This window comes from Rhincodon typus, chromosome 20 (genome assembly GCF_021869965.1).
Source record: "Rhincodon typus isolate 14 chromosome 20, sRhiTyp1.1, whole genome shotgun sequence".
NCBI classification, from domain to species: domain Eukaryota; kingdom Metazoa; phylum Chordata; class Chondrichthyes; order Orectolobiformes; family Rhincodontidae; genus Rhincodon; species Rhincodon typus.
Window position 1 is genome coordinate 13,180,924 of NC_063351.1, and position 26,554 is coordinate 13,207,477.

The 26,554-nt window shown below is 39.4% G+C and overlaps 2 protein-coding genes and 1 pseudogene across 4 annotated transcripts in view; 1 reads left to right on the forward strand and 2 right to left on the reverse strand.

Moving 5' to 3' along the window:
* The window catches only part of kif20bb (kinesin family member 20Bb), an 84,104-nt gene extending 69,345 nt beyond the window's left edge, over window positions 1-14,759 (reverse strand). The window contains exons 1-7 of the mRNA XM_048609166.1: window positions 14,472-14,759; window positions 10,952-11,108; window positions 9,855-9,953; window positions 9,644-9,763; window positions 3,268-3,403; window positions 2,988-3,172; window positions 1,437-1,488 (exon numbers count right to left, since the gene is read on the reverse strand). Of these exons, the coding sequence (XP_048465123.1) occupies window positions 1,437-1,488; window positions 2,988-3,172; window positions 3,268-3,403; window positions 9,644-9,763; window positions 9,855-9,953; window positions 10,952-11,107 (748 nt within the window). The 5' untranslated portion in view covers window position 11,108; window positions 14,472-14,759. The remainder of the gene's footprint in view (window positions 1-1,436; window positions 1,489-2,987; window positions 3,173-3,267; window positions 3,404-9,643; window positions 9,764-9,854; window positions 9,954-10,951; window positions 11,109-14,471) is intronic.
* A 19-nt stretch (window positions 14,760-14,778) lies between these two features.
* rpp30 (ribonuclease P/MRP 30 subunit) overlaps window positions 14,779-26,554 on the forward strand; it is a 34,728-nt gene continuing 22,952 nt past the window's right edge. Inside the window, exons 1-4 of one of the 3 annotated variants that reach the window (XM_020512813.2) lie at window positions 14,779-14,905; window positions 15,080-15,333; window positions 22,862-22,917; window positions 24,111-24,167. In XM_020512813.2, the coding sequence (XP_020368402.1) occupies window positions 15,252-15,333; window positions 22,862-22,917; window positions 24,111-24,167 (195 nt within the window). In that variant the 5' untranslated portion in view covers window positions 14,779-14,905; window positions 15,080-15,251. Of the gene's footprint in view, window positions 14,996-15,079; window positions 15,334-22,861; window positions 22,918-24,110; window positions 24,168-26,554 lie in introns of all 3 variants that reach the window. The other 2 variants (XM_048608920.1, XM_020512814.2) reach the window with 2 other exon arrangements.
* Window positions 16,106-16,491, reverse strand: LOC109913322 (annotated as a pseudogene).

Here is a 26,554-nt window from a genome sequence, read left to right on the forward strand (position 1 = left end):
GGACCCTTCTTCAGAAAATTTTCTGAAGAAGGGTCCAGACCCGAAACGTCAGCTTTCCTGCTCCTCGGATGCTGCTTGGCCTGCTGTGTTCATCCAGCTCTACACCTTGTTATCTCTGATTCTCCAGCATCAGCACTTCCCACCATCTCGGAATCATAAAATGACAGCCGGGTTATTCTCAGGAATTGAAAAATCAGGAAGGTTTATCATATTATGTAAAGCATAGTGGAAATCTGGAATTCACTCACCAAACAGATGTGAGATTGTTGTGACAATGGGAATTTTCACAACCGATATTTTGGTATTTGTCAATGGCAACCTGTGATATATATATCATTCCTGGATGAAGAGCCTGTCTTATAAAGCAAGGCTGAACAGATGGATATGTTTGGAAATGACATGATCTTATTGAGTGATGCAGCAGGGTGAACAGTCAAATAGTTACGCTTGCTGCCACAATCCAATTGAAAATTAGAAAGATTTATTCCTGTCTCTTTGCTCAAATTAGCAGAATTTGATTGCTGATGATTTAAGATGATAGGAACTTCAGGCGTCATTTGCTTGACTGGTGAGTAATGTTGCTGAATACTACAATTTCAAACTTCTTTTTATTGAAGCAATTAACTTCAGTTAAGCCATTTCTTTGAATATAAAAAGGGAATATCAATACATTTTCATAATCTGTTGTCCCAATAATTCAAAGACATTGGAATACAAAATATCAATTTTTGTCTAAGTTTCTAAAGATAGAAATGTCAAGCAGCAGATATTAAAAGCATAAAATGTTAGTGGTTTTTACTAATTACATTTTACATAAGTGTTCCAAGCCAACTATTCTTTAAAAAAACTGATCAAGAACCTCAGCTGTATAAAGCTAGATCATTAATAGGAATTAAAAATTGTTGTGTATTAGAATTATATACAAAGTGGCAAAGACAACTTAAAATGTGGAATTACAATTTTAAAATGAAACCAAAAAAAAAAAGTTACTCGGTATTCTCAGGTCAGGAAGCACCTCTGGAAGGAACATATTTAGCACTTTGGATGGTTGATGCCCATCATTTGTTTTTATTTCAGATTTCTGGTCCTTGGATTCTTGTGCTTTTGTTTACGGTTTTCTTAAAGTTTTGTTAAATTAAAAAAAGGTACAATGTGTTTCAGGAGGACTGATAGCCATTTGAATTCTAATCAAAAATATGTGTAGGACCACATTAAATTTATGTTGAATAATACTATAACTTAAAAAGGCATAACCCAAAACAAATCAGTACGCCTAAACCACAATGCCAAAAGCTACTCACTTATACTTACAGTCTAAGAAAACATCTCCAGACAATGTTGGCTCATGATTAAAGTTTACAAATCTAGAATCGTGCCCCAGCATACTATTAAAATATTAATTTATACAAAGCTTTATGCACATTTGTTCAACTCACCTTCTGAAGAATCTAGTGAATTAAGTTGACTACTCCCATTGCATGAATCACTCTGTAGGGGAGAAGAGAAGAATTGAAATCTTTACATTTTAAGTGGTCTAATATATTATTTCTACTTAAATTCAAAAGTGACCCTCTACTATGACCATGATTATGTAGAATTCACAGCATTTTAATTGCAGATTTGAATAAGCATGTTTCCATGAACCACATCCATAAACTAAAAAGTAATATTGATACCCAAGATAACTCCCTTGTCAAGCTTCAGATGTTGGTTAGAAGCACAACCAAGAAGAAAAAAAAAAGCTGTTTTTTTTTAAAAAAAGAAAACAAAATAAACCTGCTTGTTCATGTTTTGTCACACTTCTGAGCCAGGTGAGATTTGAATTTGGCTTTTTGCCCCAGATGTAGGGACACTATCACTGCACCACAACATCCGTAACAATGATATAAAATAGTAATTTAACAGGGAGTTATTGACATTATCAGCCAACAAGTTATAGGCAGATCAGCACTTACATAAAACAAAGTTGAATTACATAATAAAAACAAATATAAAGAACTGTAGGAAGGCCCACTTATTTATGCAGAGACAGTGAGGGTGCAAAAATATTTTGGTTTGGAAATTCAAGTACAGTAAAAAAGAGCAGGCGATGAATATGATTAACACACTAATTGTATTTAGTAGTGCAAGGTCAGCTAAGATGTGAAGTAATTAATTTAACAACACAGAAAAAGTATAATTCCAAAGGAGATGAAGAATCAGAGTAACCTGTGAATGTCTACACAAAATCAGAAGGCGAAAGAACAAGTTGAGAGCAGTTAATAAACCATACGACTGGATCCCAGGCTTACAAAAGAGGCACAGTACAAAAGCAAGCCATGGTAAATTTGTATAAAAACACTGGTTTGTCCACAACTAAGCAGTGCGTCCAGTTCTGGACACTGCACTTTAGGAAAAATGCGAAGGCGCTAGAGAGAGCGCAGAAAAAAAAAAAAAGGGAAGGTCTACGAGAATGCTTCCCAGGATGTGGAACTTTAGTTACATGAATAGTTTCAAGACATTTGTCCTTGGTGAAGAGATTTGATAGAGACAGTGAAAATTATTTGTTTGGACAGAGTGGATCGGGTGAACCTTTCCTGTTGGTGGAAGGATCAAGCACCAATGGAGACCAATGCAAGGTGAATAGTCAAAGCACAAAGTAACATGGTAAGAATTTAAATGCACTGCTTGATAATATGGTGGAGGAAGACTCAAATCATGGTTTTCAAAAGAGATTTGAATCATTATTTAAAGAGGAAAACCTGCAAGACTACAACAGACAAGACAGTCCAAGTACCTTCTATACTTTAACCATGCTGTGACATTCTCTTAAAAACACATCTAGAATGAATGTTACCCATAATGTTTTTTTTTTTTTTAAAAACATACCACTAACATTTTCACAAACAAGTTTGAATTAAAGTCAATAAGCGTGCTAAGCCAAAGTAAAGAATACATATTTTAAACAATAACAAAGTAACTGATCACCTGTAAATGCACTTGTTTACCTCTCTAAACAGCTGAAGTACTGATTTTTTAAAAGCCTCCTCTTCTTTCACTTGCATTTCTGTTAATCTAGTGAAGTCTGTGCATCTCTGTGGTTTGATATTCATACTTGTACAAATCTTTCCTTCAATACTCTTGAATAGCACACTCAATGACCGTGGCACGATACCCACATCATGATCTGGCCCTAAAACAAAAACAGAATAATTAAACAGCATCGACTTTAAAAGGATTTTTTTCTCCCCCTCAACAAGTTCCCATTTGAACAAAAAGAAAACAAACCTTGAAACGTGTACGTTTTTCCTGCATTGGTAACACCATAAGTAAAAACCAAAGCATTTTGGCCATTCAGAACTTCCTTAATAAGTGGTTTTACTGCTCCAAATACTTCTTTTTGTTTGGTTTCTGGACCATATACCTAAGAATTGAAATAATGGATTAAAAAAATTTAGCATATTTATATCAATTTGCACGAGGAAAAGGTTTGCACTAGGTCAGTACCCAATACGATTGCACAAAGTGCTGAGATAAAATAATATTGCCGTAGTACGAGAACAGCAAACATTTGGTTTAAGAGGCAAGCTTTCAGGAAGGAAGGATGAAGACAGCAGAAGACATGGCTGCAAAGAGTGAGACAAAAAAAGAAGTATACGCACAATGCCGGAAGTGGAGGATAGCAGAATTCAAATGAGGAGAGGCTGGAAGTTACAGGTGGGAAGTGGCCTTGCCTAGGAAAGAATTTGAAAGCAAAAGGTGGGAATTTAACAAAAATATTGGAGGTTTGCAGTCAATGGTTCAGTTAGCCAGAGGATGGTTAGTAAACTTAAACTGCAATGAGTTAGGATACAGGCAGCAGAACCTTGGCTGAGTTCAAGTTGTAGATACATTGAGGCGAGTCAGAAGAGGATTCCAATTCCCTAACTAAAAGAAATAAACACGGGCAACTTGTTCAGCAAATGATTAGCAATGTTGTCAGGATGGGGGAAATAAAAGTGAGCAAGAGCGATGGTTACAACATCGTGGGTCAGCAGTTTAATGTTGAGACAATAGAGATTTATTAACAGTGAGACACAATAAGAGACAGGAGAGAATTATAGAACTAGAACGTGGGCAAAATTAGTTTTGGTAGGCAAAAGGATAGGAGTTACACAGAGGTGAGTGAATACACATCCTCAAACTTCACAAAAAATAAATGCCTGAACTCTTCATATTCTTAGAAGGTACAGTGGGTTCAAAAACAAAAAGATGCAGACTCAAGAATACAGTTGGTAGCAAAGAGTTAGCTTTGCATCCCATCATGAACCTATAAAAGTGAGCAGTTTCAATGGAACTTAACGCGGAGAAAGCTAGATACAGTATTTCAATAAATGGTTATCCCAGTTGTATCTGAAAATTGTCCAAAACTGTACTTAGTATCTACCCCCCCCACCCCGAGTCTAATCGTGGAATTGTTATTATGCGGGGAAAAAAATGTTGTTCAATCCATTGAATCCAACTCTGAACAGTACTCAAGTCACAATGCTCATTCTCTTGAGATTTCCCATAACCTTGAAAAGTTGTGTTTGTTTAAAATAAGTCATCTGAACCACTCAAATGCTTAGAACGAACCTGCCTCCACCACTCTTCCAGGCAGTGGATTCCAGTCCCTAACTATTCATTTGAAAAAAAAGTTCGTTCTCATGGCATTTACTTACTTGTAAATTACGCAACAAGCTGGCATTACGGTATCAGGAAACCTTGGCTAGGGATGGACTGAAGACTTGTAAGTTTAGAATCCCTGCATTGCAAATGAACATTCTTGGATGCTACCTGTGCCTCCTGGGACAACCTCAGAACTTGTGTTTCAGTGGTTAGAGGACAAGGAAGGCTGTGTCTTTCTGATTGATGACTCCAAACTGCCTCAGAAAACGAGAGACTCTCTTTCTGTGTCCTTCAGCCTGAATTTGTCACAGTGTGTTTGAGAGAAATCATGAAATGCAACGTGTAATTCTTCTCACTTTATTGTTATTTACTTTAGCCACACAGTCTGCAAATCTGCCATATTGTTACAGAGGGGCAAATTGCTTTTTTGATATGGAGCAGGGCCCAAATGTTTATCTGCGAAAGCCACTCTGGAAGAGGAGAAGTATTTATATGTCCTGCTGTTCGTAGAGTTGAAGCTATTATGGATTGATTTGGTTCAAAGCAGGACAGTGTCAGAGGAAATGTGGTGACAGACAGCCCCAGATGTTAAGGCATGAGGAGAATGGAAACTTTCTTCCAGAGACGTGGGACCAACCAAAAGAGGAACACTGTGTCTGTTTCCTGTCCCAACAAGGGTCCAAAAAATTCCATCCTCTCACCTAAAAATGGTACAAAGCTAAAGGAAACCAGATAGCAAGAAAGAAAGTGGAAGGGAAAAGCCCTAAGCAATGGCTAAAGTTGCAGATGAGACAAGCCAAGTTGAGAGAGGTGATTAAATATACATTTTAGGCATAGAATCTTTGCCTTTAGCTGTTCCTAGTATGAATATATTTCAAGTTTCAACCCAGAAATTGTTACAAGTGTAGTCCAATCTAACATGTGGTTCAGATGGAGCAAAATTTTCACATCATAGACCAGGATTGGCTTGTGTTACCTACTCCTGAAATTTAAGACATCCTCCTGCTCTATATTCCTAATATTTAGAATTAGCAGACATAAAACTCACATTTTTTCTAAAAACTTGTTTTTCCGCTGGAAGACTTCAAAAGATAATTCAATGTGTGTCAACCAAGCACAGTTTTATATTATGCAAAGTCAATGAAGACTAACAGCAACTAACAAATAACCCATGATGGAAAGTACACTTCCAATGCAGCAAATCGAGGGAAACTGTTTATTAACACTGGCAGTGGTGTACACAGCTTGAACCCAGAATTAGGACCTGGATTGAGACCCTGTTTTACACAGAATTAGAGCATTAAAAGCACAACAGGTGGTCACTTGGCTCCTCATGTCTGTGTCAGAGAGCTGACAGACCAATTCAGCTAATTACATTGCCTCCTCCTTTCCCCATACCCCTGCATAATTCGCTTTGGGTGTTTACTAAATATATTTTTTTTATAATTTTGTCAGGTTATGCATTTCATAAACTAACTTCTCATTTCATGCTTAAGAGTCAGTTCAACTCTTCACATCCAAAAATTTAAACTCATTAGTGTGAACACAGCCATGATTACCTGCTTTCAGTTTACTGGCGAGTCTAAAACCAGAAGGTACTTCGAGAAGGAGGTCTTAAACTTACAGGTGTCTACTTTTAATGTTCTTTTTTGAAGTTGAAATGTGATGGGCAACTTTTTAATTAAAAAATGTTTTATCATTTTTGGAATCAAAAAAGAAAATTGTTTCTAGAGGTCATAAGTGGCTTGCAAATCTACTTCAGTGAACCAAATTACTTTTCTTCTCTTGATTTTATTAGAGAGTTTGGTCCATATACATCTGTAAACCCAGCCTCCAAAAGGAGCTACACGGCATAAATGTTTAAGAGGGGAATAATAGATAAAAATGGTGTTCGTCTTCAGTAACACAACTTATCGGAGACTGAACAAAGGTAAATGCACTTTTTAAATTTAGTCATGGGACGTGGGCCAGTATTTTTTATTGTCGAACCCTCGTTGCCCTCAAGAAAGTGGTGGTGAGCTGCTTTTTGAACCACTGCGGTCCACCTGTTGACCCACAATGCCATTAGAGAGGGAATTCCAGGATTTTGACCCAGTGACAGCAAAGGAACAGCAATATATTTCCAAGTCACAATGGTGAGTGGCTTGGAAGGAAACTTGAAGGTGGTGGTGTTCCCATGTATCTGCTGCCCTTGTCCCTCTAAATAGAAGCAGCCATGGGTTTGGGAGGTATCATCTCAGGATCTTTGGTGAATTTCTGCAGTGCATCTTGTAGGTATTACACACTGCTGCTACTGAGTGTTGGTGGTGGAGGGAATGGCTGCTTCTGGAAGTGGTGCAAAATCAAGCAGGCTGCTTTGTATGCATGGTGTCAAGCTTCTTGAGTGTCGTTAGAGTTGCACCCATCCAGGCAAGTGGGGAGTATTCCATCACACTCCTGATCTTTGCCTTGTTAATCGTGGCTTCATGCACACAGGTGGTGAGTTACTCACTGCAGTATTCAGAGCCTCCGACTTGTTTTTGTAGTGACTCTTTATGTGGTGAGTTTCTGGTCAATTGTAACCCCAAGGATGTTAAATGGATCAGCCATAGGAAATGCAGGGTTACAGTAGGGGTGGGTTTGGGTGGGATGCTCTCTGGTGGCAGAGTGTGACTTGATGGGCCAAATGGCCTGCTTCCACACTGTAGGGATTTATGATCCTGTGATTCTTCTTTGCTTCTGTGCCCACTCATTCTCAATCCTTTATTAAAAAGGGAACAGTTTTGCTCCATCTACTCTATAGAAATCTCTCAGGATCATTTTGAAAGTCTTCTCTGCCAAGAAAGACAGTCCCAACTTTTTCAATCTATCTTCATGTCTTGACACCTGGAACTATTTTTAAGTCTCCTCTGCATTCCCTTCAATACATTCACATCTGTCCCAAAAAAGGTGTGGCACCCAGACTGTACACAATACTCCATGAGTTTGAACTAATTCCTTATACAAATTCAGCATGACTCCTTACCCTGCACACTATGCCACAAATAAAACCAGCATGCAGTGTCTGAGGCTTTATTAACTGCTCGCTCTACCAACTTTAGTGACTTAAGCTCATAAACCAGGAGATTCTGCTCTTGAGCATCATTTATTCTATAGTGCACCTCCACGTTGCTTCTACCAAAAATATATCACGTTGCACTTCTCTGCTTTTAACTTCATCTGCTACTTATTGGCCCATTCCATCAACTTGTCAATATAAGAACATAAGAACTAGGAGCAGGAGTAGGCTGTCTGGCCCTTTGAGCCTGTTCCGCCATTCAATAAAATCATGGCTGATCCTTTCGTGGACTCAGATCCACTTACCTGCGTTCTCACCGTATCCCTTAATTCCTTTATTGTTCAAAAAAATCTACCTTTTTTTAAAAAAGCGTTTACTGAAGTAGCGTCAACTACTTCACTGGGCAAGGAATTCCATAGATTAACAACCCTCTGGGTGAAAAAATTCCTTCTCAATTCAGTCCTAAATCTGCTCCCTCTAATCTTGAGGCTATGCCCTCTTGTCCTAGCTTCACCTGCCAGTGGAAACATCCTCTCTACTTCTATCTTATCTATTCCCTTCATAATTTTATATGTTTCTATAAGATCCCCCCTCAATCTTCTGAATTCCAATGAATATAATCCCAATCTACTCAGTCTCTCCTCATAAGCCAACCCCCTCAACTCCGGAATCAACCTAGTGAACCTCCTTTGCACCCCCTCCAGTGCCAGTACATCCTTTCTCAAGTAAGGAGACCAAAACTGCACACAGTACTCCAGGTGTGGCCTCACCAGCACCTTGTACAGCTGCAACATAACCTCTCTGCTTTTTATTTCAATCCCTTTAGCAATGAAGGACAAAATTCCATTTGCCTTCCTAATTACTTGTTGTGCCTGCAGACCTACCTTCTGTGATTCATGCGCAAGGACACCCAGGTCCCTCTGCATAGCAGCATGCTGCAACTTTTTACCATTCAAGTAATAATCCTTTTTACTATTACTCCTACCAAAATGCATGACTTCACATTTATTTACATTGTATTCCATCTGCCAGACCTTTGCCCACTCACTCAATGTATCTATGTTCCTCTGCAAAGTTTCACAGTCCTTTGCACACTTTGCTTTGCCACTCGTCTTAGTGTCATCTGCAAACTTTGACACCCTACACGTGGTCCCCAGCTCCAAATCATCTATATAAATTGTAAATAATTGCGGTCCCAACACCGATCCCTGAGGCACACCACTAGTCACTGACTGCCAGCTAGAATAGCACTCATTTATCCCCACTCTTTGCTTCCTGTTAGTCAACGAATCCTCTATCCATGCTAATACCTTACCCTTAATGCCATGCATCCTTATCTTATGCAGTAGCCTCTTGTGCGGCACCTTGACAAGGGCCTTTTGGAAGTCTAGGTACACCACATCCACTGGGTCCCCATTATCCACCTCGCTCGTAATGTCTTCATAGAATTCCAAAAGATTTGTCAAGCATGACCTGCCCTTCATGAACCAATATCTTTTTATACTCTTATGCGACGTTCCTCAGAGTTTCAAATCATCTGCAAACTTGGAAATTGTCCCCTGCACACCAAGATCTAGATCATTAAGTATACAATCAGGAAAATCAAAGCTCCTAAAAATGGGAAACTACTACAAACCTTGAAGCCAGAAAAGTAACCATTAGCAAATGACAGCATACTATCCCTCAGCCATTTTTTGTACTCAAATTTTTTAAGTACTTAATTTACTCAGATATGGTAGCTTGCATGAATTTGGCAGCTTTTAATCATACTTCAATTGAATTGAACCCCCTAGATAGGAAGGATAATAAACTAACTTTTGTCACTCAGTAAACCAGTAAAACTGCTTTTCTATGAGATTTAAGCTAGAACTGTCACGAATGTAATAAAGGCTACTCGCCCATCCGCAAAAGCGCATGCTCAAAAAAGTAAATCATTACTTTCAGCTATACAATGCACACCATGCTATATTTGTCACTTACGTGTGTAAATGAAAAGCATTGAGCCAATTGGCAAATTCCTCGATCACTACATCTGGAACCCAAGGAAATTCGCGGTGGCTTCAAGATCACACTAGTTGAGTTTTCTATTGATACACAGTCCTAGAAGGAGCACAAGTTTGACAGATCAGCATAATTTTTAATGAAATAAATCTACTTAAAATTCTGTTCCCAAGTAATTTAGATAACTAGCCTGAGATTCATTTTGTGCAACTTCAGCTTCAGTAAAAGGTCTGATACGAAGATGAACACACATATGATCCTTTGAACCCAAACATTTTTGTTGAATAGCCTGTGAAAAACAAAAATCAGCAAATCACCACAAGTTTCATACATTTTCAAACTCTACATGTGAAGAAATAAAAACAAAAACATAAATAAGTATTTTGATCTAGTAAAGATGAAGGAGTGGCAGCAACCAAGTCAGGACGTGTGCATCTCAACTGCAAACTGCACTCATTCAGTGAAGTGAGCAGGATTTAATCACAAATCTGGAACACGAATAGTAGATGGTGGAGTTGGAGATCTTGTGATGCAGTGGGTAGTGTCCCTGCCTCCAAATCAGAGATACCAGGTTCAAGTTACACTCCAAGTCTTAATTACTAAGACAGAAATGCTTAAAAAAATGGCCAAATAGATTGCGTTTAAACATGTAAATACTTCCAAACCATGCCAATAGTGTGTGAAAAAAAGAGTAGGAGACTTTTCTGGACAGCCATGAGTTGAAAATTAATTGCAGTCTCTAACGTCCTTTCTATCACTCCAGACTACAAAAGTGAAACAAGTCTGTACTTCTACAGCAACTCTGACTCTTAAATTGGATGGGTCAGACTAGCACCAACAAAACAGGTCCAATCCCTTCTTTGCCTGGGATAGGTGCCAGATTTTTGAATGTAAGATGAAGCAAATGCCAAAGAGACACACTTAGTTTCCAACAAGACAGTCCATCATACAAAGTCCAGGAAAATTACTTGCCACATCAGCCCAAGTTCAATTGGCGAATGGATCTTGCTATGTAATTGCCAAATTCTATTATACTTATTGCTAATCAACCTGTTCAGACAAGTTGTGTGACAAACCTTCAGGGCAAGTAGAACTTGAACTTGGATCTTTGGGCCCAGAGGCAAGGACATCGCCACTGTGCCATGAAACCAACCCTTTATAATTCCACCTACTGTGGTGGAATTTGAACCCATGTCCCCAAAGCATCAGGCTGGATCTCTGGATTACCAGCAAAATTACATTAGCACCACGCCATTGTCTGCCCCCCAAATTCCATTATATACATACCACATGTGATGCATTTTTACTTTCTTCTTGGCAAAGTTCAATAATCAAATCCTTTCTAATGTCTTCAAAATCATCCACAGCAGATATATCCTGTTCGTCATTCACTGTTCCTTGTGGTTGTATAAATGACAACTTAGATGTTATTATAGGCTCCATTCTGCCAAGAAAAGAAAGAAAATGTTGGCAAAAAAACAAAAAAAAAAATTGTATTTTCAACTTCGGGTTCTGAAAAACGTGCAAAAAGGCTAGATGCAACTCACCAAAAGATTAGTTTCCTCAAATGTCACTCAGCATGACAAGAACAGGTTACCTGGTCATTATCACATTCTTGAGTTTAAGATTAGCTGTTGTATTTCTGAAATGACTTTAATGGCTTTGCTGCAAAGAACTCTATTGGCCACAAAATGAATTTTTTTAAAAATTTATTTTCCTAATCGCCTGTTCAGAGATGTTATTACATGCCTTTGGAGGAGGTGGGACTTGAACTCAGGTTTCTTGGTCCAGAAGTAGGAACACTGCCAATTCATCAGAAAGAAGGCCTCCCACACAATATTTTGAAATGGCTGGTGATATTGAAAAAGGCATGATCTATAAATGCAAGCCTCCATTTATCTATTTGATATATTGTGATTTTGAAGGTTCCACCCTCTCATCCTCCTTCCTTGCTAAAGGTTCGACAACACACAGGTTAAACCCACCAGTTGTCTCTCTCAAAGAGAGAGAGAGCAGCCCTATGGCCCACTGGGACTATGACAACTTTACCATTACCTTATGGTGCTTACATAATAAAACTCACTATGCTGCCAAAAAAAAAAAAGCCAACTGCAGATACTAGAAATCAAACAAAAACAGAAACTGCTGGAAAAACTCAAAAAAAGTCTGGCAACATCTAGGGAGAGAAAGTAGAACTAATGTTTTGGGTCCAGTGATCTTTCTCCAGAACTGGAGAATACTGTTCCATTCTGAACAAGGGTCACTGGACCCGAAACATTAAACACAGATTTCTCTCTACAGCTGGGAGATAGTAGTAACGCCGATGCTGGAGAATCTGAGATAACAAGGTGTAGAGCTGGATGAACACAACAGGCCAAGCAGCATCAGGAGGAGCAGGAAGGGTCCAAGAAGTGTCCAGACCCAAAACGTTAGCTTTCCTGCTCCTCCGATGCTGCCTAGCTTGCTGTGTTCATCCAGCTCTACACCTTGTTATCTCTTTCTCTCTACAGCTGTTGCCATTCCTGCTAAGTTTTTCCAGCAATTTCTGTTTTTAATCACTAGATTGCAAACAAGGTTTCAAAAGATAGTGCAGATTCCATTTACAGCTGGAGTAGCACGAGTTCAACTCCCACATGCTCCAGAGGAGTGTAATAACATCTGAACAGATTGATTAGAAAACATCTCACGTCTACTCAAGTACAGGGTATAAGAGTACAGTGAAAAGTGTATAATGTCATCACACATGGCATCATCTTTATGTACAAAGTACCTAGGTAAAAAATCTTAGTTACTGGCAGAAAAATAAAGAAATAAGTTAATAAGTTCAGCATTACTTGGTTTTAGCATAAGACTAGAAAAATAAAGAAATACCATTACAATGTCAAACATTACAGTCCTTTCTTGACGCTCCAAGCTGGGCTTCCCCAAGAGGGTTCGCTCTTCCCCCCAACACCACGCCGAGCAAGCTTTCACCCATGCTGGGCTAAGACCCATCTGAGCATTCCTGGCTTTGCCACCACTCAAGACTTTGGCCCTGATCACCGCAGACTGCCAGTCGTCAAGGCCAACCACTACCACCGTCATCCTTTGCCACTGGCCAGTCACTGTTCTCATCTGGGCTCCAGCCACTGCCATGCTCCATCACTGCTGCTGCCACCTCCTCTTTTACAAAATGTTCGAGGTCCGCGCTGGCCTCACTTGAGGTCCACGAGTTCTGCTGTCGATGCCACCCAAGCTCAAGAGGTAAGTAAGGAAAATAGAAGTTAAAAAAAAAAAAAAAAAACCAATTGGAGCAAATGAGCTCCAGCTTAGGAGCCAACTCTGCTGCTGTCTTGCAGGAGTGGACTATTATCACTACCATCTAGAAGGACATGTACAGTACATGGGAATGCAAGGTCCTGTCCAAACCACTCAACATTCTGATTTGGAATGGGATCGCCATTCCTTCAGTGGCGCTGTATCAAAATCATGCAACTCCAATCACCTCACCCAAATAACATTATGGATGCATCTACAGAAAGGTGGACCAAGCCAGTAGAGCCTACATCCCATGAATAAATTATTTAAATCCAAAACTGGCGCAAGTGTTCCAAATTCTCCAAGCACTCAAGAATCCTAATCAATAGGGCTGGGAAACATGCATTGGGAGCTTGCCGATGTAGAGCTTTTATCTTCCAAATATCAAGTCTTCTCTTATGCCTTAGTAAAGGACTTTATTTTCTGCAGATTAATTTCCCACACATTACTCACTGCTGCAGCAAATTGAATTCCAATGTCTTAAGCCTGCTGTTCTTAGCTTTTGGTTGGACACATCCTAGAGTAAGTAGTCTTCCATCCATTTGATTAATAAACTGAATTCCAAATAAGAGCTACTCTTTAGTCAGACAGAACACAGCAGCTAGGAAAAAAAAAATTCAAAAAGAGGAACTGGGCCAATAACACAACTTTACTCGACACCTGCCTTAACCTCAAGAGAGGCCTGATGGATCCATTGCCGAAAATCACCACTCGTATTGTCATGAAGCAAGCAATTTCTTTTTTGGAAGACAGCTATACTTCAGCAGAATCTTCTGGAATACCTTACAATTTACAAAGTCGAAGGCCATTGTCAAGTTGAAAAAGTATTGTGGTAGGCATCAGCCATTTTCTCGTAGGCTGTGATTATCCTGTCAACTATACCTCTTGATGGCCAAATCGCACACTGATTCATGGAGTAGGCGTTTAATAAATGTAATCAGTCCGTTCAGTTTTCTCCTAATGATCACTCCTTCAATTGACAGCTGGAAGATGACTAATTTTCACAGTTGGATTTGTCCGATTACTGGTCACAATCGTAGGGTCACTGGCATTACTCAAGACTTCCTCTTCACTTCAGATCTCCAAAACATGTCACCGCCAGGATGCTGAAAACGTGGAACTTGTCACCACGAAAAGTCCATGCAACTAGCAATGGTGCCTTTTAGAGGGAAGCTAGATAAATACAAAAAAAGGGAGAGGACCAGGCCAATGTACGGAATGGAGAGAATAGTCTCCGGAACACTCGCACGAGTTGTGGGAAGTCACCCCACCAAACGTATATCAAAAGGTTTTCAGTGATGTTGGTCGAGAATGTAACATTAGACAAGTGCACGGACATCTTCCGGAGCTTGTCCAATTCATAGGATCCTTTAGGTCCACCTAAATCAACAACAGTTTACAAGAAGAGTTCAGAGTGGAACCTTATTACGTATTAAATTCACCAGTGCCCATGGACAGAGTAGAGTGCACTCTATTCACCGGGACGGAAGAACAGCGACAGCGGACTTACCTGGTCTACGAAGACCGGAACCCTCTGGAGCAGACTGGCACTTGTTCAGGAGCGGCCACAGACAAGAAGCGAAGTGACCGGCCTAATTTTCGTACATTGACCACCAGGACTCAGTTGTGATCTCTCAGGCAGACAAGAGCACCAGGACTGGGACTATGATCCTTCTCATACGCACATACATAGATCACCAGAACTTAGTTGTGATCGCTCTCATACAGACAAACACTGACCACCAGAACTCAGTTATAAATCACAGATTGACCCTAGTGGCTCTAATAGCCGCTGCCTGCCGCGCGCTCACGGACTAACGTTCCTGCCGCGCGTTCTGGTTTTTAAATCCCACCAATAGCGAGCTGACAGCTTCCCGGAGCATCACGGGTAGTGGGCGGTGCAGCTGCGCAGGGGTTCTGCGGTTCATGGAAGACCATCGTAAGGTGACAAGATGAGGAGAAAGTGCTTAGTTTGTGTTCTTATTTGTAAGGATGCTAATCGGAAGGAATGCGGATAGGAGCCTGGGAATGATAGTATGACGGTCCAGCTCAGCATGAGTTTGCTTTGATGCAAGGTCGCCGTCCAGAACCTTTAACTCTGTTTCTGTCTCTTCACAGATGCTGCACTGCATAACCGAGCTTTGCCAGCATTTTCTGTTCTTTTTCGAGTTTGTCTTTGATTTAAAGTGGGATCGACAGTAGACGGTGCCTTTGAGCGAAGTCCTGCGGGCGTAAATATTGACCTTTCGAGCCCAGGAAGAGCAAACATTTCCCCTCACGTTGTGAAAGCATGGCGCCTTTTGTAGATTTGAACATCGTCAACACCACGGACAGAAAGAGATTGCAAAGTCTAATAGAAACAGCGGCACACCGTGAGTATTGTTTCTTCTTAAATCACGTTGCAATGTCTTAAAGTACGTTACAGTTTCACTCTTTGAATGTCTCAGAAGAGTGGATTTAATTAATGTTTTTTAAATGTTCTCTTGTCATGTGAAATAGTTCTTTTACCCTTTTTAGGGGACTGACAAACCGCATTGAGTGAACTGCATAGGATTTAGTTTTAATGGTGATTCCCAACCTGGAGATTATTGTCAGAATTAAATTCGTACACCGCGCTGTTCTTCAGACACAGCAAAATCGGAGTCAATGCGGATCAGAGCGAAAACTCTCTACTATTTCAAGACATGTCTAACACAAAAGATTGAAGTTTTTATAGGCCAGCCATCTCAGTGCTAGGAGATCGCTGTGGGATTTCCTCGGGGTAGAAATTGTATAATCAATCTGTTCAGACATATTCCGAAGCAGGTAGGGCTTCCACTTGGGCATCCTTGCCCCACATTAGGGGCGCTTCCATTGTACCACAAGATCCCTAACTGTTCCAAGTGTATTTTTTTAAACCTAATTTTCTAATCTACCTGTTCAAAGGAGTTATTGCACACCTCTGAAGCCAGTGGAACTTGAACCCAGGCCTCCTGGTCCAAGGGTAGAGACACTACCACTGCACCAGAAGACCCCTGACTGTTCCTAAGTGCAGAGACCTAAACCCAATTATTTTCAGATGCTTCACCAATATGAGTTCAGAATAGGGATGTTTCCTGATTGTAGATTCATTACCATCCTTGACTTCTCATATACTGAATCAGTTCATTTCTTTTTATTGGTCTCAAAACATTTCTTCACTTGGTCCACAGTTGAGCATTCAACCTTTATTGACGTTCCCACATTCTTTTGGTGTTTTTTACCATTGATGTGATCCAGGAAGTTGATGGAATCTTTCAATACACAGTCACAAACATTCCAGTAATATCCTCCCATATCAGACTGTTGTCTTTGCGATGACTATGGATTTTCTTAATTTGGATTCCAAATCCAATTTATAATCATTGTGGCGTGAAAGCTCATGCCTGATTGGTACTGGAGGCTTTGCACTTCGCATCTCTCTTTCTTCTTGCAACTGCTTATGCACCAATTTCTCATACTCCTTTTTGGTCCCACTTCTTGCAGTTTTCTGTCCTGCTCCCTGACGCCATCTGCAGCAAAATGTGGACAACATTTGGGCTTGGCCGATGAGGGGCAAGCAACAGAAGTGCCAGGTATCAACTATTTCAAACAGAACAATCCAATTGTCTCTCCATGACATTCAACGGTAATACCATTACTAGAACTCCTAGCATCAACATCCATTGACCAGAAATTCAGCCGGATCAGACATATAACTATTATGGTTGGCTGAAAGAGAAAGTTGGAAAATAGGGATTCCTGCAGTGAGTAACCTACTTCCTGACTTCCCAAAGCCTAGTGGCAATCTGCGAGACACTACTGAGGACTCTGCTGAAATGCTGTCTGTTAGCCTGGGTAAATCCAGTTCCAACAACATTCAAGAAGCATGTCTACTATGCAGGAAAAAACAGCCTATTTACTTAAGTCCTTATCAGCCAATTTAAATAGTCAACCCCATCCACTAGGGTGCAGTGGTAGCAGTGCGTACCATATAAAAGATGATGTACGAGAACAAAGACAGTAGAATTATCAGCATGCAGCCTGCAAGTTTCCATGCGAGTTATACACCATCCTGACTTGGAACTACATCGCTGTTGCTTCACTGTTACAGGGCTAAAATCCCTAACAACACTGGGTGCACCTTCACCAGAAGGACTGCAATGATTGAAAATACCACCGTCTCAACTGCAAATGCTGGGTCTACTACCATCCCACATGTCCTGTGAAAGAATGCGACAAAAATATCTTTTTTGATGTCCGGTTATCCCAGGATCAATTTTAATCATTTGTTGGGTTAAAAAGTTCAACACAGCTGCTCAGGAGTGTCATGACCCACCTCTGGAAAAGGTGGGACTTGAATTCTGACCTTCTGATTAAGAGGTGGAGATGCTGACTGTGCCACAAGACCCCCTTTACACATGGCTGTAAGTTGTGGTTAATCCTGCCATATCCAATCCATGCCCTTCCTGTTGTGCTTCGTGCTTTATGTTGTCAAATTGATAAAAGCACTCAATTTCCAATAATTGGAGGGAGAAATCATTTTGGCTTTGCCTCCAATATGAAGGAAAAACCTTTTCTATTTGCATGTGCATTACTGTTTAATTTTTTTGCTCAAAAATCCAGGATCCTCAATAGGCCAAAACAAACATTTACATTTTCTACCATAACATCTCTTCTCAATGCTCAATGTTACATTTAAATATTATTGAAACAACTTAATTTCTCTGTGTAGCTATGGAGTGTTGTTCACTTAGAGTCATGGAGCATGGAAATAGACTGGTTGGACCAAAAGGTCTGTGCCGACCATAATCCTAAAATCAGAAGTCACATGACACCAGGTTATAGTTCAACAGATTTATTTGAAATCACAAGCTTTCAGAGTGTTGCCCTTTTATCAGGTGAAGTGAAGAGAAGCACACAGGCACTGAATTTATAGGTAAAGAGACAAAAGAACGTGCAAATGATGTGAGTGGAGTGTCGACAGGCTGAGTAATAAGTCTCAGCAGGTGATCAACAGTGTCAGATGGTGTGAGTAAAGTGTCAACAGCTGAATAGTAAGTGAAGGGATGAGTTATAATTTGATTCTGAGGCAGAGAGATAATTACAAAACATTTAAAAATAAAGGGGTGCTGGAGACAAACCAAATGGCTGAAATAACATGATAGGTTTCAGAGTTATGTGCCGATCATAATCCCACACTAAACTAGTCCTACCTGCGTATGTTTGACCCATATCCCTCCAAACATTTCTTATTCATGTACTTATTTAAAAGACATTTTATGTGTTGGAAACGCACCCCCGCATCCACCACTTCCTCTAGCAGTTCATCCACACACGAGCCACTCTGTTTAAACAATAGAATATTACCCCGCATGTCTTTTTGAAATCTTCCTCCTCTCACCTTAAAAATATGCCTCCTAGTCTTGAAAACCCCACCCTAGGGAAAACACATCTACCATTCATGTTATCTACACCCTCATGATTTTATAAATCTCTGAGGTCACCTCCTATGCTCCAGTGAAAAAATGCCCCAGCCTCTCCTTATATCTCAAACCCACCATTACTGGCAACATCCTGGTAAATCTCTTCTAAACCCTCTCCAGGTTAATAAAATCCTTCTTATAACAGGGCGACCAGAACCAGACAAAGTACTCCAGAAGAAGCCTCACCAACCTCTTGTACCACCTCAACGTAACATCCCAACTCATGTACTCGGAAGTCTAAGCAATGAATACAAGTGTGCTAAAGGCCTTCTTAACCACCCTATCCATATCTGAGGCAAACTTCAAAAAGTTATGTACCTGAACTCCTAGGTCTCTGTTCTACAACACTGCCCAAGGCCCTACTTTTAATTGTACAAGTCCAACCCTTGTTTGTCTTACCAAAATGCAATAGCTCATATTTATCCCAATTAAACCCCATCTGCCACTCTGCAATCCATTGACCAATTGATCAAGATTTCTTTGTAATCTCAGAAAACTTTTTTCACTGTCCGCTATACTGCCAGTTTTGGTGTCATTAGCAAACTTACTAACTATGCCTTCTATATTCTCATCTAAATTATTTATACAAATGACAAACAAAAGTGGACCCAGCACCAATACCTGTGGAACACTGCTGTTCACAGGCCTCCAATCTGAAAACAACCCTCCACTGCGCCTCTGTCTCCTACTGTAAAGCCAATTTTGTATCCAATTCACAAGTTCCACCCTGAATCCCAAGAGATCTAACTTTACTAATTAGTCAACCATGTAGAACCTTGTCAAAGATTTTACTAAAGTCCAAGTATACAATGTCTTCCGCTCTGCCCTTATCAATCATCTTGGTTACTTCCACAAAAAACTCTTAAGTTTGAGGAATATAATTTCCTCGGATAAAGCCATGCTGACTATCCCTAATCACTACTTGCCTCTCCAAGTGCATGTAAATCCTATCTTTTAGAATCCTCTCCAAAAACCTACTCATCACCAACATCAGACTCACAGGTCTATAGCTCCCAGGCTTCTCCTCGCATCCCTTCTTAAACAAAAGCCAACATTAGCTGTTCTCCAGTCATCCGGCACCCCAACCATAGTTATAGACGATACGAATATTTCTGCAAGCGGCCCCACAATTTCCTCCTTAACTTCCCACAATGTCCTGGGATATACGAGATCAGGTCCCAGAGATTTATTACCTTTGTTTTCTAATATCTGCAGCACTTCCTCTTCTGTAATGTGAACTGTTTTCAAAACATCAGTATTTACTTCCTTGAGGTTCTCTAGCCTCCATTTCTTTCTTCACAGCAAAAATTGACATGAAATATTCATTTAATACCTCTCCTACTCCTGAGATTCAACACAAAGATGACCTCTTTGATCTTTAAGGGGTCCTACTCTCTCTTTAGTTACTCTCTTGCTCTTAATATACTTCTAGAATCTCTTTGGATTATTCTTAACCATATTTGCTAAGGTTATCTCATAATCTGTATTTGCCTTCCTGATCCCTTTTTTAAAGAATGCCTCTACACTCTTTTGTACTGTTCAAGAGATTCATTTGAGCCCACTTGTCTGTATGTAATATACGATTCTATTTTATTCTTGACTAGAACTTCAATATCTTTATTCATACATTATTCTCCAATCCTACCAACCTTACCTTTCACTCTAACATAATGATAATGAACATTCGTTATCACACTTTTGAAAGCCTCCCACTTATCAAACGTCCCTTTACCTGTGAACAGTCTATTCCAATCAATTTTTGCAGGTTCTTATCTTGTACCATTAAAATTTGTCTTACTCAAATTAAACACTTTAATTTTGATGGAAGGCTTATCCTTTTCATAACTATTTTAAAACAAGTATTATGATTACTAGACCCAAAGTGTCCCCCAACTATCACTTCAGTCACTTACCCTGCCTTATTTGCCAACAGAAGGTCAAGTTTTGCTCCTTCTCTAGTAAGAATATTTACACGTTGACAAAGAAAATTTTCTTGAACACAAATTCTTCACCATCAAAACCTTTAACACTATAGTAGTCCCAGTCTCTGTTTGGAAAATTAAGATCACCTCCTGTTACAACCTTATTATTCTTAGACACATCTGACATCTCTCTACATACTTGCTCCTGAACTTCCCACTGATTGTTGGGGGGAGTCTACAGTACAACCCCATAAAGGTGATCATTCCTTTTACTGTATTTCAATCTGCACATTTTCACCGGACGATTTTTCAGAAATATCTTCTCTAGTTACAACAGTAATAGAGTCATACAGCACAGAAACAGACCCTTCAGTCCAACCAGTCCACGCTAAAAATAATCTGAAACTAAACTATTCCCATCTGCCTGCTATTGGCCCGTATCCATGCACTTATCCAACTGTCATTTAAACACTGTAATTGTACCCACATTCACCACTTCCTCAGGAAGTTCATCCACACGCGAACCGTTCTTATATGAAAAATTTACTCATGTCTTTTTTAAAATCACGCCTCTTGCCTTAAAATTGTGTTTCCCCCCCTAGTCTTGAAATCCTCCACCCTAGGGAAAAGCTAACTGCCATCAATTCTATCTATACCCCTCATTATTTTACAAAGTTCTATCAGGTCACCTCTCGACCTCCTACGTTTCACTCTACCCAGCCTTTCCTTATAACTCGAACCTTCCATACCTGGCAACGTCCTGCTAAATCTCTTCTGAACCCTCTCCAGCTTAATAATATCCTTGCTATAACTGGGCGACCAGAACTCGACACCGTATTTCAGGAGAGGCTTTTAAAAAGTCCTGTACAACCTCAACATGATTTCCCAACTCCCATACTTGAAGGACTGAGCAATCGAGGCAAGCGTGCTGAACGCCTTTTAAACACCTCATGTTTTCCTTAATCAAAAATGTCCTTTTGCCTCTTTGTATCCTTCCTCTGGCATCTGAAACCCAGAACATGCAGCTGCCAGTCCTGACCATCCTTCAGCCAGGTTTCTGTAATGGCTGTGATGCCCCAATCCCATGTTCCCGAGCATGCCCGGAGTTCATCAGCCTTACTGTAAGACCTCTTGCATTGAAATAAATGCAGTTTAATTTTTCAGAGATACCGCCTTCACAGACTTGCTGTTGTCTGTCTTTTCTGATTAACTTGTTCTTTTCAGATTCAAAACCATCCTTAATTATCTTTCTATTTGCTTAGTTGTTAAACTTCAGTTTAATATTTGTGATTAAAGTATTTTAGAATAGCAGGGCTGGATTTCACAAGGTGTATTAAATGAGGAATTGGTTAAAGAATGAGAAGTGGTGTTTACTAGCCATTACTCTTAATTGAAATAATGATCTACTACTTATACTGTTAAGGAGGCAATACTTCCGAGGAAGGGTCACTGGACCCGAAACGTTAACTCTGTTTTCTCCTTCACAGATGCTGCCAGACCTGCTGAGCTTTTCCAGCAACTTTGTTTTTGTTCCCGATTCACAGCATCTACAGTTCTTCTGGTTTTTATTATGTGGTTCACCAGTTGTACTTTCCTTTATTTCTTGTTTGTTTTATTTTTGCAGCTGTGTTTTCCGCTATCTAGGCACTCCCTCGAAATTTTTTACCCTCACTAAATCCATTTCTTTGAGTAAGCTCACGATTTGTTTTTTTTCCCCTCCTAATTTGAATCCTGACAAAATGTTATTGATTTGAAAGGTTAACTTCTTCTGTTCTGCATATGCTGCCTTACTTGCTGTTTCAAGCAGTTTCTGCTTTTATTCCAGTTTTCAAAATCAAAGTATTTTGCTTTTGTTTCTTTCCATATCTGCTCTTGGCTTGATTTCTACATTTTTAATTGCACCTGTAAAGCAGGACAGAAATATTTACTGCATTGCAGCCACTTGTTTTTGGGTGAGGATGTAAAGTACGGTTGTACTTCATTAAACCTGGAAATCTGTACCATCTTCCGTTGATGGTTTATGCTTTGAAGACTTGAGTAATCTCAATTGTCTTTTGTACCTGGATATGTGGCATTACAGACAAGAGGGTATATAAGCACTAGAATTATGGTACATACAACTATTTACACAGATCATTGTAGTTTAAATTAAATTCAAATATACTGAAGCAGACAGTGTGAAAAGTTCTGAACTGTTACCAGGAAAAGAAAATGTCAATCCGTAAGATTTCACACAGATAAACACAGATTGAAAGATTTGTACCTAATTTATATGCTACTAGAATAAAATAGTAAGTTCTGAAGAAACTACGTGGGTCTGGCTGCATTTGGAGAGAGAAACAGTTATCATTTCATGTCAGTTATATTTAATGCTGCAAAATTTGAAGTTTCTCCATCTTCTGTTTTTATTTCAGACCTTTCATTTGCAATGTTTGATCGGTAATGTCGTAACAATATAGAAACAGTTAAACTATGATGTATTTTCTGTTCTCTAGTTGGTTATTCAACAGTTGCACTTAATCACGTGGTTGAGTTTCAAGGGAAAAGGCAGGTATGGAAGCTTTGTTAATGTCTTAAATTCTACAAAGTGGTTTCTGTAGCCTAAATCATCATTTTTACCTATCTAAAAGTTTTTAATATCTGTTATTTGTCTTCGGGCATGGTGATTTTAGGACTCTGGTTTCACATTCATTTTAAAAAGAAATCAGAAATCACTTAACAATGGGCTATTGCCACAAAGTAACCAATATCCATGGGGTAAAGTTGGTACTACTTCTACATCATTGTTTGTTTTGCCGTAAATCAAAATAGTAGAACATAGTACGGGGACAGTAATTATATTTTATGTTGTTGACAGAGTTTATAATATAACTATTCCCAAATTAAGTTTTGAAATATATTTGTTAAATTATACACTGCCTTACCCACTCATCTTTAATCACTCTTTTTAAAAAATCCCACACAGTTAACTACATATCAGATGTCTTCAGTGTCCTGAACCCCATTTCTAAAACAGATGCCCACCTGAAGCATAAATTGTTCTGTCTTTCTACAGATACTGCCTGATCTGAGTATTCCAGTATTTTTAATTTTTATTTAATTTTGATACAGCATCTGCAATGTTTGATTTTGTATTCTGAAATTTGGAAGTAACAGCACAGCAATCTACCCTGAGACATGAGTTTTTTTTTACATTTTATTAAATTAAATGCAGTACATCTTCCAGGAATCCCACCAAATAATTGAGGCTCTGTTCATAGTTGGCACCAAAACTCAGTGCCCACCATTACATACACCTTCCCATCTATAACTGCGACACTTATTCCACATCCAGACTTTTGAAGTCTGTTAAAAGTAAACCACACAGTCATATGTGTAATTCCAACAATAAAATATTCAGTTTCTGAGCCCCCACCACCACCTGTCACTTTTCTGTTTTTTTACTGCTGAGTGCCAGTAATTATTTTGTCATTTCATGGGTTGAAAATGTTAGTAAATGTCAGTAGTAACATTTCCATACAATCTGTATAAATACAAGTTGCTGTTGCATTTCATAATTGCATTGCTGTATAAATTTTTGTTGCAATGAATACTTTATATGCAAGAGTAGATTATTTTTGCTATTTCTGATTTTAGATATATCTACACTTTGGCCATCAGTGAAGCAACAGGAGATCAACTTATGTATTTGAATTTGTTTTTTTTTAAATTTGGCATTTATTACGATGATAAAATGTTTTCCAGGAAATAGCCAAACCAACATCTATTGCAGAACTTTTCCCATCACCGCCTATTGTGCAGGTATGTACAAAAATTGATTTTGCAAATATGATTTTGAAGCATTTTATTTTCTCTAATTCCCACCATGGTACAGTGACTTTCGGATGTTGTCATTCCCAGATCATTTGAGTAGGCTAGCAGAACTTAGTCTTTTAATCAATTTAAAGAGGGTAGGGGCATTCTTAAGAGAGAAATCAGGAAGGCAAGGAGGGGATATGAGATAGCATTGGTAGGTAAGTTTAAGGATAATACAAAGAGATTGTACAAGTACATTAAGATCAAGAGAGTAACTAGAGAGAGGGCTGGGCCCCTTAAAATTCAAGGAGGTCATCTTTGTGTTGAACCTCAAGAGATGGAACAGATACTAAATGAATGTTTTGCATCCGCTTTTACTGTGGAGAAAGAAATGGAGTCTAGAGAATGCAAAGAAATAAACTTTAATGTTTTAAAAACAGTTCACATTACAGAAGAAGAAGCTCAAGACGTCTTAGAGAATATAAAGGCGGATAAATCTCCGGGACCTGATTTAATGTATCCCAGAATGTTGTGGGAAGTAAAAGAGGAAATTATGAAACCCCTTGCAGAAATATTTGCATCATCTGAGGTTGAGGTACCTGATGACTAGAGGGTGGCTAACGTTGTACCTCTGTTTAAGAAAGGTTATAAGGAGAAACTGGGGGACAGTAGACCTGTGAGTCTGACTTTGGTTGTGGGTGAATTGTTGAGGTGATTATAAAAGATGGGATTTATGGGCATTTAGAGAGGCAAAAATCAATTAGGGATAGTCAGCATGATTTTTTGCAAGGAAAATCATGTCTCTCAAACTTGATTGAGTTTTTTGAGGAAGCTACCAAAATGGTGGTTGATGGCAAAGCAGTAGACATTGTTTATTTGAATTTTAGTAAAGCCTTTGAGAAGGTTAATTATGATAGACCAATTAGCAAAGTTAGGTCACATGGGATTCAGGGTGGGCTTGCCGATTGGATACCAAATCGGCTTATCGGCAGGAGACAGAGAATAATGGTGGAGGGTTGTGGAGGCCCGTGACCAGCGGTGTTCCACAGAGATCGGTTCTGGGTCCTCTTTTGTTTGTCATTTATATAAATGATTTGGATGAGAATGCAGAGGCATGCTTAGTAAGTTTGCGGATGACACCAAAATTGGTGGCATTGTAGACAGTTTTCTAAGATTACAAAGGGATCTTGATCAAATGAGTCAATTGGCTGAAAATGGTAGATGGAGTTCAATCTGGATAAATGCAAGATATTGCACTTTGGTACAACAAACAAGGGTAGGGCTTATACAGTTATTGGTAGGGCCTTGGGTAGTGTTGTAGAACAGAGGGACCTACGGGCTGCAGGTACATAATTCTTTAAAGTTTGTGTCACATATAGACAAGGTGGTTAAAAAGGCATTTGGCACACTTGCTTTCATTGTTCGGTCCTTTGAGAATAGGAGTTGGGATGTTATGTTGTGGTTATACAGGACGTTCGTGAGGCCTATTCTGGAAAACTGTGTCCTGTTCTGGTGGCCGAGTTATAGGAACGTTATTATCAAGCTGGAGAGGGTTCAGAAAAGATTTACAAGGATGCTGCCAGATATGGAAGGTTTGATTTCTAAGGAAAGGCTGGAGAGGCTAGGACTTTTTCTCTCTGGAGCATAGGAGGTTGAGAGGTGATCTGATAGAAGTTTGCAAAATAATAAGATGTATAGATAGAGTTGATGGTAGTTGTCTTTTCCCTAAGATAGGGAATTTCAAAACTAGTGGGCATATTTTTAAGGTGAGAGGAGAGAGATTTAAAAAAGACGTAAGAGACAAATTTTTACGCAGGAGGTGCTTTGCGTGTAAAATAAACCTGCTGATGAAGTAGTGGATGCGAGTGCAATTACAAGATTAAAAGACATTTAGATGGATACATGAATAGGAAAGGTTTGAAGGGATATGGGCCAAGAGCAGGCAGGTGGGACTAGTTTAGTTTAGAATTATGTTAGGCGTGGACTGGTTGGACTGAAGAGTCTGTTTCCGTGCTGTATGACTCTATAACTGCAGGCCACCTACCAGGCATAAATTTTCACCATGATAAAAACATGATTAATGGAAGATAGTGTTGTTTTTGATTAAACATTATTGTTGCTTGCATTTTATATTGACTCGTGCCACATGCAGGAGGTGAACTTGCAAGTATTGGAACAATGATTCTGGCTTGTTGTGTCTTATGGCTAGTGGATCACCGCAACCACTGTGGGTCCCCAGCGATCTGCTGAGAATATCTGAGAGTCACTACAAAAGTAAATTGGACAGTAACAAGTAGTATTTTCATCTTAGGTTGTTAACCATCAACCCTGTAGAAGTTAGCATGTGCAGTGACAGGGTGAACAGATGATTAACTTTTACTTACACTGCATCT